This window comes from Hoplias malabaricus, chromosome 3, assembly GCF_029633855.1.
Source record: "Hoplias malabaricus isolate fHopMal1 chromosome 3, fHopMal1.hap1, whole genome shotgun sequence".
In the NCBI taxonomy this organism is placed as follows: Eukaryota; Metazoa; Chordata; class Actinopteri; order Characiformes; family Erythrinidae; genus Hoplias; species Hoplias malabaricus.
Genome location: NC_089802.1, coordinates 2686627 through 2703275, shown reverse-complemented (window position 1 = coordinate 2703275; position 16649 = coordinate 2686627). Strand labels below are relative to the sequence as shown.

The following is a 16649-nucleotide window of genomic DNA, read 5'->3' as shown; positions in this document are numbered from 1 at the left end:
TGTGTGTGTTTGAAATCTCTGACTTTTTGGTTTCCTGACCAAAATAGGAGGGTGCTGACAACGGTCACAAATTCAGTAACACTGTTTTTTTTTTACTTCAACGTTTAATTCAACATTACCATCAGGTGAGAAGTGTAGCATCATGGGGTCTGGGAGCCGATGGACCCCCGAGTGAGGAGAGAAAGCCCCCCGCCCCGGAGCAGGAATGTGTGATCTACCACATGACCCCCCCCCCCCATTTAGACAAGGGCCATTTAAGGAGAGGGAGCAGTGGAGTTAAAGCAAACACTGTGACGATGATCTGGAGCTATTCGGGACGTGAGGGAGTCTGTGGATTCCTAATGCGTTACTCTGAGGGTGACATCAAAGTTTAAATTGAAATACAGCCAAAAATGTTGTTGATAAGCCCAGGCACGTTTAATCTCTAATGCTGCTTTGCTTTTTTCTGTTTGGCACTGGGGCTAAAAGGCACATCAGCCATAACATTAAAACCACGTCCTTGTTTCTACACTCACTTTCCACTGACTGTAAGCTGTAGTCTTTTGCTCCACCACTTGTTCTCCACTGGGCAGGAACCCCACAGTTGTAGGTTTGACTGGGGGGGGGGGGTGGCTGGAGCGAGGGATTCAGCTCAGACACGATGCAGACGAACAAAGACAACACACTGGAGATCATTTTATTGCATTTATTTTATTTATTTATTTATTTTTTGCCCGAGTGTGTGTGTGTGTGTGTGTGTGTGCGCGCGCACGCTCGGCGAAAATCGTGCTGCCACCAGTTAGAAACCCTGTTCCTTTTCACTCCTCCAAACCATCTTTCTTCTTTCCTTCCTCTGTCTCTCTGCTGATCCCTCCTTCCTCCGTTCCTCTGCTTATCCCTCTTTCCTTCATCTCTCTGTTCATCCCTCCTTCCTCCGTTCCTCTGCTCATCCCTCTTTCCACCGCGTCTCTGCTGATCCCTCCTTCCTCTGCTCATCCCTCCTTCCTTCGTCTCTCTGCTGATCCCTCCTTCCTCCGCGTCTCTGCTGATCCCTCCTTCCTCCGTCTCTCTGCTGATCCCTCCTTCCTCCGCGTCTCTGCTGATCCCTCCTTCCTTCGTCTCTCTGCTGATCCCTCCTTCCTCCGCGTCTCTGCTGATCCCTCCTTCCTCCGTCTCTCTGCTGATCATTCCTTCCTCTGTTTCTCTGCTCATCCCTCCTTCCTTCGTCTCTCTGCTGATCCCTCCTTCCTCCGCGTCTCTGCTGATCCCTCCTTCCTCCGTCTCTCTGCTGATCATTCCTTCCTCTGTTTCTCTGCTCATCCCTCCTTCCTTCGTCTCTCTGCTCATCCCTCCTTCCTCCGTCTCTCTGCTGATCATTCCTCTGCTCATCCCTCCTTCCTCCGTCTCTCTGCTGATCCCTCCTTCCTCCGTCTCTCTGCTGATCCCTCCTTCCTCTGCCTCTCTGCTGATCATTCCTCTGCTCATCCCTCCTTCCTCCGTCTCTCTCCTGATCCCTCCTTCCTCCGTCTCTCTGCTGATCCCTCCTTCCTCCGTCTCTCTGCTGATCCCTCCTTCCTCTGCCTCTCTGCTGATCCTTCCTTCCTCCATTCCTCTGCTCATCCCTCCTTCCTTCGTCTCTCTGCTCATCCTTCCTTCCTCCGTTCCTCTGCTCATCCTTCCTTCCTCCGTTCCACTGCTCATCTCTCATTCCACCGTTCCTCTGCTCATCCCTCCTTCCTCCATCTCTCTGCTGAACTCTCCTTTCTTCCTCTATCTCTAGGTGAATCCATGCTCCCTCTATCTGCTGTTCTCTTTTGGCTCTCACCCTTTATGCTGCTCTCTCTTTCAAACTTGCTCACTCTCTTCTCTCTTTACTCTCTCCTCTTCTTCTTTCCTAACTCTCTCCCTCTCCTCTTCTCCCTCTGTTCTCTCTTTCTGCTGCTCTTTCCGTCCTGGGAGGAATGAACATTATTAACTGCACAAAGTGTAAAACTGTGGTGTGGATCATATTCTTCTTCAGGGTTTGAACCCACGACCTCCTGATGATAGCTAGGAGCCACACTTGGATCCTGGTGCCCCTTGCACCAATTTAAACCTCCGCAGCAACCAACAAGCAGTTCCCTAGCAACCACTTTACAAGAGTGTAGCAGTGTTTCCTTGCATTTTCTGTTACTTTAAATCATAGGTTAATCATAGGCTCATCCTCTCTTTCCTCCACCTGCTCCTCCTCTTGGTCTTTCACATATTCTTCCACCTGCTCCACCTCCTACTCCTTCTCTGGGTCTTTCACCAGTTCCTCCACATGTTCTTCCACCTGCTCCTCTCAGTTCCTCCACTCTTTCTTCTTTCTGCAGGTAGCTTGCTGTCATCTTCTCCATCGCCTCCTTCTTGAGGCTGTCCACCCTCAACACCAGCTCTTTCATTTTTTCCCTGACCTCACCTTTAACATCAATAAACACAGTCACTTTTCCAGTCTCTGTTCACTTCCCATGTACTCTTCATTCCCACTGTATCGGTCGATTAGAAACTGTGATGATGTCCCACTGTAACTCTGTTGATCTTTATTCATATTAAACAGTTAAAATGATGATGGATTTGCTGAAAGTGGTTCCTGAGGACGTGTACATCCTAGAGATGCTGCAAAACCACCTCAATTAACCAGGCACTGGCAGCAAACCTCTGGGAGAGTAGCAGAAACTATTAGCATCATTAACATCATAGTAATCATGTTAGCATCATGGTTATGGACAATGAAGGAGTGAATGGTAATGATACTTGTCACAATGAGAATTAATTTATATTTCTATTAAATCAGGTTTTATTGGGGTCTCTCTGATGAGGGTGTGATCAGGACGTATTCCGAGTTCCAAATTGTTTTAAAGTGGTGAAGTCAAGCAGGTTCAATACAGTGCTGCTGACCTCATTCTGGGTCAGATTTGTGTCACGTCACGTTCTGTGATAAACTCCTCTGTAGGAACGTCCACCCCCAGCTTCAGCCTGGTCCCTGAGCCCGCATCTGCAAGAACCAGCAGAAGTTCAGCTACACTGTGTGTCCCAGTGATTAGGGATTTCCCCATTCTTTTTGTCAGTGGTGCTCTTGAGGTGCTCTTAAATGTGATGAAACGCAGTTTTAACCCAGTAAACAAGGAACGTCCCTGGACGTTCAAAATAGGTCTAAAAGTAGTCTGTCCATCAAGGACATATTTTAAACGTCAATGGACGTCCAAAATCCATCTTAATAAGTTAGTTAAGTGGTGACCAATCGATAACGTCAGTGGACGTCCAAAATGTGTTTTATACAAGTAATTTATTTCGGGACCAATTAATAACATCAATGGACATCCAAAATACGTCTAATAGTCGTCTTTTCAATGTCTGTGTTTGGACGTCTTTTCAACTTTCATTTTTAACCTTAAGAGAACGTTGATTAGACGGCAGTCATTACGTTATTTCAACGTTGAATCAACGGCTAAATGTTTACTGGGAACTGGCGCATTTTTAAGGTGTATCGGTCTGTTTGAGGGGGAAATACGACAGTTGTTTGTACGTGGATAAAGTTTAACTTGTCTGTTATGGAGAGAGATTAGTCTCAAAATATTTCACAAATGCGTAAATGTTAATCCACAAATAAAACCCAGGTCACAAATGTTTCACTGTTCACAAATGAACACATCCCAATCTGTGTCTCACAGTCTGCAGTTTGTACAAATACAGTTACATTCATAAATACATGTGTTTGGTTTTCATAGATATATCACAATTTTATGCGAAAATAAATACATTTGTTTAAATTTACATTGAATATATTTGTAAAGTCGAAGTCTCGAATTTAAAATTTATTTGTAAAATGTAGAATCTGCGTTTGTGGATCAAGTCACTCACGTGTTTTCCGACACGTACATTTGTTCATTTCCTCTCGCGGGTTGAGAAGCGCATATTCTGTTTCGGAGTCGTGAGGTATCTGCCCCTCCCTCCGGCTGAGGGAGAGCATCTGTCTGAAACAAATCACTCGTTTTAACAGTCCAACCTCAAAATTATGATATTATAACATATCAGTCCAATAAGCAACACGGTTTTAGGCCAAATACGGGGGGTTTAACGTATTTTACTTGACAACCCTAGTCTGCAGCGAAATTAGGGAAGTTCCGTTGGATTTTAACGTATTTAAATTTAGGGCACCTTCAAAAGCGGCACATCATAAAAACATGTTATTAATTAATGGAAAAAAAACATTTAAAAGAACTTTATTTATTTTAGTATCGCTACCTTCTTCCATAATATAGCGGTTTGTTGAGGCCTCCGCAATCGTCCCGATTCTCCGCCTGAAACCTGTTGCCATGGCAACGAGAACTACGGTGAGGCCACTGGCCAATGTTGTTCCAGCCAATTGTAGCGGGAGGCGCGCGGGCTTGTAGGAGTGCGAGCTGTAACCGTTAAGGCGTTAGAGTCAGCGTGTGTTTTACTGAAGGTAAATATCCGTGTGAGACTTTTACACACCGTTTACACCGTGCTTTACTGAATAAAGGTCCGTAGGGGATTTTCTACACTGTTTACATGTTTAAAACAACAACTCACTGTCACAGAAACTGGAGCAGACATTATCTTTGAAAGGTGGAATGTAAAGCACATATTAATAAGTGCTGTAGGTACAGTCACATATTGTTATGACAAAATATATTGTACAAAACAAATCATAATTTGCAGAAAAAATAAATTTGTATTAAATATTTAACGTTATTACTGTTTTAGATTACAGCAATCCCTCACTATTTCACGGTTCATCTTTCGCGCATTCACTACTTTGTGGGTTTTTTCAAGGGGGCTTATGGCCGCTATATCGCCATAAGAAAATATCATTTTCTTATTGTGTGTAAATTAAAAGTATTTATTATTATTATTATTTACATGTATTAGACTAGGGCGGCGCAGCAGATAGTGTCGCAGTCACACAGCTCCAGGGACCTGGAGGTTGTGGGTTCGATTCCCGCTCTGGGTGACTGTCTGTGAGGAGTTGGTGTGTTCTCCCCGTGTCCGTGTGGGTTTCCTCCGGGTGCTCCCACAGTCCAAAAACACACGTTGGTAGGTGGATTGGCGACTCCAAAGTGTCCGTAGGTGTGAGTGAATGTGTGTGTGTGTGTCTGTGTTGCCCTGTGAAGGACTGGCGCCCCCTCCAGGGTGTATTCCCGCCTTGCGCCCAATGATTCCAGGTAGGCTTTGGACGACCACCGCGACCCTGAACTAGATAAGCGCTTACAGATAATGAATGAATGAATGTATTAGACTAGGCCTGTAGGTGACAAAATATATAATTTACAAGTATTTCTTATGTACAGTAGCGTAATTCCCTCAACTTCTGGCCACTTTAATCACAATATTTGAAATCTTAGCTAACTGTAAATAAATAGAAGTACTTTACTCACTCAAATCAACATTTTTCAGGAGTCAAATATGTGTAGATTAATGTCCAAGACTTCCGTACTCCATATATCCGTACTCTACATGTAAGGATTAAAATGGCGGTAGATTTTCCCCTCAGAGAAAAGGAAGCTAACCGCTAAGCTAACTTTTACACTGAGGGAAATATCTGTCACGAAATGGAAATGTGTTGTGTTCGACATGCAGTTTTGCACACAAAGAATTACAACACTGTTAGAGATACTTAAATATTGTTTAGATGTGTGATTTCCTGCAAGACTGATGTTTAAATGCCCTACTAAGGCTTGATCTTATGTTTTATTGTTTTACCCAATGCGATTGGTGAAGAGAGAGAGCGGAATTGCACCATACACGGCAGTGGCCTGGAATTAGGGGACGGCCCGAAATAGGAAGAATACTGATACATGTATTGTTCATGTCCACATCCGAGTGAAATTTACTGACACTAAATCACAGCTTAGGAATTACTCTATTAAAGAAACTGGTAGAATATCACATGTAGTTCCAGCTGAAAAACATTATAGAATGATTGTTTAATGCAAAGGGTGGGTTGTTAAGAAAACAGGGAAGGTTTTAAAAGTCCAAATACTTGTTAAATACATAAAAAAATATATTTCCTCTACTTTGTGGAAATTCGTTTTTTGCGGGTGGTCTTGAAACGCATCCCCTGTGAAAAACGAGGGATCACTGTATTGCTAAATATAGATTCTTTAGTTACTGCTGCTTTTAATCACTAATAAACCTCGTCCATTTATGTTTTCATTATAGCAATCACAATATGGTCAGTGCTAGCTATAAGAAAAGCAAACTAGCTCCACAGTAAAGGGCACTGCTGCAATTTGGATTAATTTCAAATCCTATTTATGTGACACATTTAACAACACTATACCACCCAAACCAAGTCAAGGTTTTGTTGAAGCAGACATGAGAATGTGAAAGACCAGTTCATCAGGATTTAGCCTGGCGTGCTATGTTCTCCCCCAGTGCTAACACCCTCCAGCTGTAGAGCTTTCAAACTCTGGTCCTGACCCTCACATAAAGTGAAGTTTCTCTGCAGCTCCTCAGCTGCTATTGATGCCCTGAAAAAATGATTGTATTTATGAGCTGAATTCCAGTATTCAGATATGAGAACACAAGTGTATCGAGTGCATGTGTGACACAAATTAATTGAGAAACTCAGGTGTTAAACATTTTCATTGTCTAGTTTTCCTTTCGTTGTACAGAGCAATTTTGAAATTGGCATTTTAGTTGTTTGGACAGTGATATTAGCCTAAATGCAAATTATAAGGTGATTCCATAAGTTTACCCACACTTGACCTGGACCTACATCCATTCAAATTATGTAATTTGTTTGAAATATGTTTCATATCAGACACTTCATATGTTAAAAATAAAATGTGATTAATGTGATATATTTATTTGCTGCAGGGGGAAAATCTGGCTGAACATCTTCAAAGCGTGGTTATATTTGCTAGCGGTAGTAGATTAAATGTGTCAGATCTTGCCTGTTTTGAAAAAACTACAAAAAAAATCATGAAATGCAGGTGGTTAATAGCTTTGTGGTTTTTGTCTAATTTAGGAAATATGTTTGTAATTTTCTCTGAGAGGTTATGAACTACACTGAAAGAAAAGAGAGTGGATACATCCCACTTCAAACAGCCAAGAGCATTCTACTGCCTGACATAACGTAGACTTAATTACTCTGGAAAAATTGTTTCTGAGAAAATCATTGTCGACAAGTGAGCTTGGATTGTGCAAGTGTAGATTCAAACTCATATTTAAAATCAATTAATATACCTTTGCCACTGTTCAAGATAAACTGAATTTGGATATGAATTTTATTTTCCTATTCCTTTTTCTCTTTCAGAAACGTAAATCATGCAAATCTTCTGCTCCTAGAGTCCAAGACAATTCTACTGTACTCCAACAAATACAAGAAACATCAATGGATTATACCACCATGTTGAAATCAGTAGAGTTTAAAGATGAGGATATGCTGTGCAGAAGACCCAGTTCTCAGGAAACATCCTCAGCTACTCCCCAGACTAACACATCTAGCAGACGTACACAGAAATGTACAGACAAAAGGAAACCTTTCTACTGTTCAGAGTGTGGGAAGAGATTTTATAAAGAGAGTCATCTCAAAATACACTACCTCATTCACACAGGAGAGAAGCCGTATCAGTGTTCAGAGTGTGGAAAGAGATTTACTCGACAGAGAAAGCTCCAAAAACACCAGTGCATTCACACAGGAGAGAAACCGTATCAGTGTTCAGAGTGTTGGAAGAGATTTACTCAGCAGGGTAATTTCAAAATACACCAGCGCATTCACACAGGAGAGAAACCGTATCAGTGTTCAGAGTGTGGGAAGAGATTTACTCAACAGAGTAATTTCAAAAGACACCAGCGCATTCACACAGGAGAGAAACAATATCAGTGTTCAGAGTGTGGGAAGAGATTTACAGAATTAGGTCCTGTCAAAATTCACCAGCGCATTCACACCGGAGAGAAACCGTATCAGTGTTCAGAGTGTGGGAAGAGATTTACAGAATTAGGTGCTGTCAAAATTCACCAGCGCATTCACAGAGGAGAGAAACCGTATCAGTGTTCAGAGTGTGGGAAGAGATTTACTCAACAGGGTAATTTCAAAATACACCAGCGCATTCACACAGGAGAGAAACCGTATCAGTGTTCAGAGTGTGGGAAGAGATTTACTACAGAGAGTGATCTCAAAAGACACCAGCGCATTCACACCGGAGAGAAATCGTATCAGTGTTCAGAGTGTGGGAAGAGATTTACAGAATTAGGTGCTGTCAAAATTCACCAGCGCATTCACAGAGGAGAGAAACCGTATCAGTGTTCAGAGTGTGGGAAGAGATTTACAGAATTAGGTTCTGTCAAAATTCACCAGCGCATTCACACCGGAGAGAAACCGTATCAGTGTTCAGAGTGTGGGAAGAGATTTACAGAATTAGGTGCTGTCAAAATTCACCAGCGCATTCACACCGGAGAGAAACCGTATCAGTGTTCAGAGTGTGGGAAGAGATTTACAGAATTAGGTGCTGTCAAAATTCACCAGCGCATTCACAGAGGAGAGAAACCGTATCAGTGTTCAGAGTGTGGGAAGAGATTTACTCAACAGGGTAAAATTTCAAGATTTACTACAGAGAGTGATCTCAAAAGACACCAGCGCATTCACACAGGAGAGAAACCGTATCAGTGTTCAGAGTGTGGGAAGAGATTTAGAGAATTAGGTTCTGTCAATATTCACCAGCGCATTCACACCGGAGAGAAACCGTATCAGTGTTCAGAGTGTGGGAAGAGATTTACTCGACAGAGTACTCTCAAAATCCACCAGCGCGTTCACACAGGAGAGAAACCGTATCAGTGTTCAGAGTGTGGGAAGAGATTTACAGAATTAGGTGCTGTCAAAATTCACCAGCGCATTCACACAGGAGAGAAACCATATCAGTGTTCAGAGTGTGGGAAGAGATTTACTCGACAGAGTAATTTCAAAATACACCAGCGCATTCACACAGGAGAGAAACCGTATCAGTGTTCAGAGTGTGGGAAGAGATTTACTACAGAGAGTGATCTCAAAAGACACCAGCGCATTCACACCGGAGAGAAACCGTATCAGTGTTCAGAGTGTGGGAAGAGATTTACAGAATTAGGTGCTGTCAAAATTCACCAGCGCATTCACACAGGAGAGAAACCCTATCAGTGTTCAGAGTGTGGGAAGAGATTTACAGAATTAGGTGCTGTCAAAATTCACCAGCGCATTCACACAGGAGAGAAACCCTATCAGTGTTCAGAGTGTGGGAAGAGATTTACAGAATTAGGTGCTGTCAAAATTCACCAGCGCATTCACAGAGGAGAGAAACCGTATCAGTGTTCAGAGTGTGGGAAGAGATTTACTCAACAGGGTAATTTCAAAATACACCAGCGCATTCACACAGGAGAGAAACCGTATCAGTGTTCAGAGTGTGGGAAGAGATTTACTACAGAGAGTGATCTCAAAAGACACCAGCGCATTCACACAGGAGAGAAACCGTATCAGTGTTCAGAGTGTGGGAAGAGATTTACAGAATTAGGTTCTGTCAAAATTCACCAGCGCATTCACACCGGAGAGAAACCCTATCAGTGTTCAGAGTGTGGGAAGAGATTTACAGAATTAGGTGCTGTCAAAATTCACCAGCGCATTCACACCGGAGAGAAACCGTATCAGTGTTCAGAGTGTGGGAAGAGATTTACAGAATTAGGTGCTGTCAAAATTCACCAGCGCATTCACACAGGAGAGAAACCGTATCAGTGTTCAGAGTGTGGGAAGAGATTTACAGAATTAGGTGCTGTCAAAATTCACCAGCGCATTCACACCGGAGAGAAACCGTATCAGTGTTCAGAGTGTGGGAAGAGATTTACAGAATTAGGTTCTGTCAAAATTCACCAGCGCATTCACACCGGAGAGAAACCGTATCAGTGTTCAGAGTGTGGGAAGAGATTTACAGAATTAGGTGCTGTCAAAATTCACCAGCGCATTCACACCGGAGAGAAACCGTATCAGTGTTCAGAGTGTGGGAAGAGATTTACAGAATTAGGTGCTGTCAAAATTCACCAGCGCATTCACACCGGAGAGAAACCGTATCAGTGTTCAGAGTGTGTGAAGAGATTTACAGAATTAGGTGCTGTCAAAATTCACCAGCGCATTCACACAGGAGAGAAACCGTATCAGTGTTCAGAGTGTGGGAAGAGATTTACAGAATTAGGTGCTGTCAAAATTCACCAGCGCATTCACACCGGAGAGAAACCGTATCAGTGTTCAGAGTGTGGGAAGAGAATTACAGAATTAGGTTCTGTCAAAATTCACCAGCGCATTCACACCGGAGAGAAACCGTATCAGTGTTCAGAGTGTGGGAAGAGATTTACAGAATTAGGTGCTGTCAAAATTCACCAGCGCATTCACACCGGAGAGAAACCGTATCAGTGTTCAGAGTGTGGGAAGAGATTTACTACAGAGAGTGATCTCAAAAGACACCAGCGCATTCACACAGGAGAGAAACCGTATCAGTGTTCAGAGTGTGGGAAGAGATTTACAGAATTAGGTTCTGTCAAAATTCACCAGCGCATTCACACCGGAGAGAAACCCTATCAGTGTTCAGAGTGTGGGAAGAGATTTACAGAATTAGGTGCTGTCAAAATTCACCAGCGCATTCACACCGGAGAGAAACCGTATCAGTGTTCAGAGTGTGGGAAGAGATTTACAGAATTAGGTTCTGTCAAAATTCACCAGCGCATTCACACCGGAGAGAAACCGTATCAGTGTTCAGAGTGTGGGAAGAGATTTACAGAATTAGGTGCTGTCAAAATTCACCAGCGCATTCACACAGGAGAGAAACCGTATCAGTGTTCAGAGTGTGGGAAGAGATTTACAGAATTAGGTTCTGTCAAAATTCACCAGCGCATTCACACCGGAGAGAAACCCTATCAGTGTTCAGAGTGTGGGAAGAGATTTACAGAATTAGGTGCTGTCAAAATTCACCAGCGCATTCACACCGGAGAGAAACCGTATCAGTGTTCAGAGTGTGGGAAGAGATTTACAGAATTAGGTGCTGTCAAAATTCACCAGCGCATTCACACAGGAGAGAAACCGTATCAGTGTTCAGAGTGTGGGAAGAGATTTACTACAGAGAGTGATCTCAAAAGACACCAGCGCATTCACACAGGAGAGAAACCGTATCAGTGTTCAGAGTGTGGGAAGAGATTTACAGAATTAGGTTCTGTCAAAATTCACCAGCGCATTCACACCGGAGAGAAACCCTATCAGTGTTCAGAGTGTGGGAAGAGATTTACAGAATTAGGTGCTGTCAAAATTCACCAGCGCATTCACACCGGAGAGAAACCGTATCAGTGTTCAGAGTGTGGGAAGAGATTTACAGAATTAGGTGCTGTCAAAATTCACCAGCGCATTCACACCGGAGAGAAACCGTATCAGTGTTCAGAGTGTGGGAAGAGATTTACAGAATTAGGTGCTGTCAAAATTCACCAGCGCATTCACACAGGAGAGAAACCGTATCAGTGTTCAGAGTGTGGGAAGAGATTTACAGAATTAGGTGCTGTCAAAATTCACCAGCGCATTCACACAGGAGAGAAACCGTATCAGTGTTCAGAGTGTGGGAAGAGATTTACAGAATTAGGTGCTGTCAAAATTCACCAGCGCATTCACACCGGAGAGAAACCGTATCAGTGTTCAGAGTGTGGGAAGAGATTTACAGAATTAGGTTCTGTCAAAATTCACCAGCGCATTCACACCGGAGAGAAACCGTATCAGTGTTCAGAGTGTGGGAAGAGATTTACAGAATTAGGTGCTGTCAAAATTCACCAGCGCATTCACACCGGAGAGAAACCGTATCAGTGTTCAGAGTGTGGGAAGAGATTTACTGAATTAGGTGCTGTCAAAATTCACCAGCGCATTCACACAGGAGAGAAACCGTATCAGTGTTCAGAGTGTGGGAAGAGATTTACAGAATTAGGTTCTGTCAAAATTCACCAGCGCATTCACACCGGAGAGAAACCGTATCAGTGTTCAGAGTGTGGGAAGAGATTTACAGAATTAGGTGCTGTCAAAATTCACCAGCGCATTCACACCGGAGAGAAACCGTATCAGTGTTCAGAGTGTGGGAAGAGATTTACTACAGAGAGTGATCTCAAAAGACACCAGCGCATTCACACAGGAGAGAAACCGTATCAGTGTTCAGAGTGTGGGAAGAGATTTACAGAATTAGGTTCTGTCAAAATTCACCAGCGCATTCACACCGGAGAGAAACCCTATCAGTGTTCAGAGTGTGGGAAGAGATTTACAGAATTAGGTGCTGTCAAAATTCACCAGCGCATTCACACCGGAGAGAAACCGTATCAGTGTTCAGAGTGTGGGAAGAGATTTACTGAATTAGGTGCTGTCAAAATTCACCAGCGCATTCACACAGGAGAGAAACCGTATCAGTGTTCAGAGTGTGGGAAGAGATTTACAGAATTAGGTTCTGTCAAAATTCACCAGCGCATTCACACCGGAGAGAAACCGTATCAGTGTTCAGAGTGTGGGAAGAGATTTACAGAATTAGGTGCTGTCAAAATTCACCAGCGCATTCACACCGGAGAGAAACCGTATCAGTGTTCAGAGTGTGGGAAGAGATTTACTACAGAGAGTGATCTCAAAAGACACCAGCGCATTCACACAGGAGAGAAACCGTATCAGTGTTCAGAGTGTGGGAAGAGATTTACAGAATTAGGTTCTGTCAAAATTCACCAGCGCATTCACACCGGAGAGAAACCCTATCAGTGTTCAGAGTGTGGGAAGAGATTTACAGAATTAGGTGCTGTCAAAATTCACCAGCGCATTCACACCGGAGAGAAACCGTATCAGTGTTCAGAGTGTGGGAAGAGATTTACAGAATTAGGTTCTGTCAAAATTCACCAGCGCATTCACACCGGAGAGAAACCGTATCAGTGTTCAGAGTGTGGGAAGAGATTTACAGAATTAGGTGCTGTCAAAATTCACCAGCGCATTCACACAGGAGAGAAACCGTATCAGTGTTCAGAGTGTGGGAAGAGATTTACTACAGAGAGTGATCTCAAAAGACACCAGCGCATTCACACAGGAGAGAAACCGTATCAGTGTTCAGAGTGTGGGAAGAGATTTACAGAATTAGGTTCTGTCAAAATTCACCAGCGCATTCACACCGGAGAGAAACCCTATCAGTGTTCAGAGTGTGGGAAGAGATTTACAGAATTAGGTGCTGTCAAAATTCACCAGCGCATTCACACCGGAGAGAAACCGTATCAGTGTTCAGAGTGTGGGAAGAGATTTACAGAATTAGGTGCTGTCAAAATTCACCAGCGCATTCACACCGGAGAGAAACCCTATCAGTGTTCAGAGTGTGGGAAGAGATTTACAGAATTAGGTGCTGTCAAAATTCACCAGCGCATTCACACCGGAGAGAAACCGTATCAGTGTTCAGAGTGTGGGAAGAGATTTACAGAATTAGGTGCTGTCAAAATTCACCAGCGCATTCACACCGGAGAGAAACCGTATCAGTGTTCAGAGTGTGGGAAGAGATTTACTACAGAGAGTGATCTCAAAAGACACCAGCGCATTCACACAGGAGAGAAACCGTATCAGTGTTCAGAGTGTGGGAAGAGATTTACAGAATTAGGTTCTGTCAAAATTCACCAGCGCATTCACACCGGAGAGAAACCCTATCAGTGTTCAGAGTGTGGGAAGAGATTTACAGAATTAGGTGCTGTCAAAATTCACCAGCGCATTCACACCGGAGAGAAACCGTATCAGTGTTCAGAGTGTGGGAAGAGATTTACAGAATTAGGTTCTGTCAAAATTCACCAGCGCATTCACACCGGAGAGAAACCGTATCAGTGTTCAGAGTGTGGGAAGAGATTTACAGAATTAGGTGCTGTCAAAATTCACCAGCGCATTCACACAGGAGAGAAACCGTATCAGTGTTCAGAGTGTGGGAAGAGATTTACTACAGAGAGTGATCTCAAAAGACACCAGCGCATTCACACAGGAGAGAAACCGTATCAGTGTTCAGAGTGTGGGAAGAGATTTACAGAATTAGGTTCTGTCAAAATTCACCAGCGCATTCACACCGGAGAGAAACCCTATCAGTGTTCAGAGTGTGGGAAGAGATTTACAGAATTAGGTGCTGTCAAAATTCACCAGCGCATTCACACCGGAGAGAAACCGTATCAGTGTTCAGAGTGTGGGAAGAGATTTACAGAATTAGGTGCTGTCAAAATTCACCAGCGCATTCACACAGGAGAGAAACCGTATCAGTGTTCAGAGTGTGGGAAGAGATTTACAGAATTAGGTGCTGTCAAAATTCACCAGCGCATTCACACCGGAGAGAAACCGTATCAGTGTTCAGAGTGTGGGAAGAGATTTACAGAATTAGGTTCTGTCAAAATTCACCAGCGCATTCACACCGGAGAGAAACCGTATCAGTGTTCAGAGTGTGGGAAGAGATTTACAGAATTAGGTGCTGTCAAAATTCACCAGCGCATTCACACCGGAGAGAAACCGTATCAGTGTTCAGAGTGTGGGAAGAGATTTACAGAATTAGGTGCTGTCAAAATTCACCAGCGCATTCACACCGGAGAGAAACCGTATCAGTGTTCAGAGTGTGGGAAGAGATTTACAGAATTAGGTGCTGTCAAAATTCACCAGCGCATTCACACTGGAGAGAAACCGTATCAGTGTTCAGAGTGTGGGAAGAGATTTACAGAATTAGGTGCTGTCAAAATTCACCAGCGCATTCACACAGGAGAGAAACCGTATCAGTGTTCAGAGTGTGGGAAGAGATTTACAGAATTAGGTGCTGTCAAAATTCACCAGCGCATTCACACCGGAGAGAAACCGTATCAGTGTTCAGAGTGTGGGAAGAGATTTACAGAATTAGGTTCTGTCAAAATTCACCAGCGCATTCACACCGGAGAGAAACCGTATCAGTGTTCAGAGTGTGGGAAGAGATTTACAGAATTAGGTGCTGTCAAAATTCACCAGCGCATTCACACCGGAGAGAAACCGTATCAGTGTTCAGAGTGTGGGAAGAGATTTACAGAATTAGGTGCTGTCAAAATTCACCAGCGCATTCACAGAGGAGAGAAACCGTATCAGTGTTCAGAGTGTGGGAAGAGATTTACTCAACAGGGTAAAATTTCAAGATTTACTACAGAGAGTGATCTCAAAAGACACCAGCGCATTCACACAGGAGAGAAACCGTATCAGTGTTCAGAGTGTGGGAAGAGATTTAGAGAATTAGGTTCTGTCAAAATTCACCAGCGCATTCACACCGGAGAGAAACCGTATCAGTGTTCAGAGTGTGGGAAGAGATTTACTCGACAGAGTACTCTCAAAATCCACCAGCGCGTTCACACAGGAGAGAAACCGTATCAGTGTTCAGAGTGTGGGAAGAGATTTACAGAATTAGGTGCTGTCAAAATTCACCAGCGCATTCACACAGGAGAGAAACCATATCAGTGTTCAGAGTGTGGGAAGAGATTTACTCGACAGAGTAATTTCAAAATACACCAGCGCATTCACACAGGAGAGAAACCGTATCAGTGTTCAGAGTGTGGGAAGAGATTTACTACAGAGAGTGATCTCAAAAGACACCAGCGCATTCACACCGGAGAGAAACCGTATCAGTGTTCAGAGTGTGGGAAGAGATTTACAGAATTAGGTGCTGTCAAAATTCACCAGCGCATTCACACAGGAGAGAAACCCTATCAGTGTTCAGAGTGTGGGAAGAGATTTACAGAATTAGGTGCTGTCAAAATTCACCAGCGCATTCACACAGGAGAGAAACCCTATCAGTGTTCAGAGTGTGGGAAGAGATTTACAGAATTAGGTGCTGTCAAAATTCACCAGCGCATTCACAGAGGAGAGAAACCGTATCAGTGTTCAGAGTGTGGGAAGAGATTTACTCAACAGGGTAATTTCAAAATACACCAGCGCATTCACACAGGAGAGAAACCGTATCAGTGTTCAGAGTGTGGGAAGAGATTTACTACAGAGAGTGATCTCAAAAGACACCAGCGCATTCACACAGGAGAGAAACCGTATCAGTGTTCAGAGTGTGGGAAGAGATTTACAGAATTAGGTTCTGTCAAAATTCACCAGCGCATTCACACCGGAGAGAAACCCTATCAGTGTTCAGAGTGTGGGAAGAGATTTACTACAGAGAGTGATCTCAAAAGACACCAGCGCATTCACACAGGAGAGAAACCGTATCAGTGTTCAGAGTGTGGGAAGAGATTTACAGAATTAGGTTCTGTCAAAATTCACCAGCGCATTCACACCGGAGAGAAACCCTATCAGTGTTCAGAGTGTGGGAAGAGATTTACAGAATTAGGTTCTGTCAAAATTCACCAGCGCATTCACACCGGAGAGAAACCGTATCAGTGTTCAGAGTGTGGGAAGAGATTTACAGAATTAGGTGCTGTCAAAATTCACCAGCGCATTCACACCGGAGAGAAACCGTATCAGTGTTCAGAGTGTGGGAAGAGATTTACAGAATTAGGTGCTGTCAAAATTCACCAGCGCATTCACACCGGAGAGAAACCGTATCAGTGTTCAGAGTGTGGGAAGAGATTTACAGAATTAGGTGCTGTCAAAATTCACCAGCGCATTCACACCGGAGAGAAACCGTATCAGTGTTCAG

The 16649-nt window shown here is 43.5% G+C and overlaps 1 protein-coding gene across 1 annotated transcript; it reads right to left on the bottom strand.

Moving 5' to 3' along the window:
• Nucleotides 1–424: 424 nt before the first annotated feature.
• LOC136690850 (antho-RFamide neuropeptides-like) lies at nt 425–1653 on the bottom strand. Its single transcript, XM_066662907.1, has 2 exons — nt 812–1653; nt 425–461 (listed from the first exon to the last, which is right to left on the bottom strand). The coding sequence occupies exons 1-2, from the start codon at nt 1651–1653 to the stop codon at nt 425–427; spliced, it is 879 nt and encodes a 292-aa protein (XP_066519004.1).
• Nucleotides 1654–16649: the final 14996 nt, after the last annotated feature.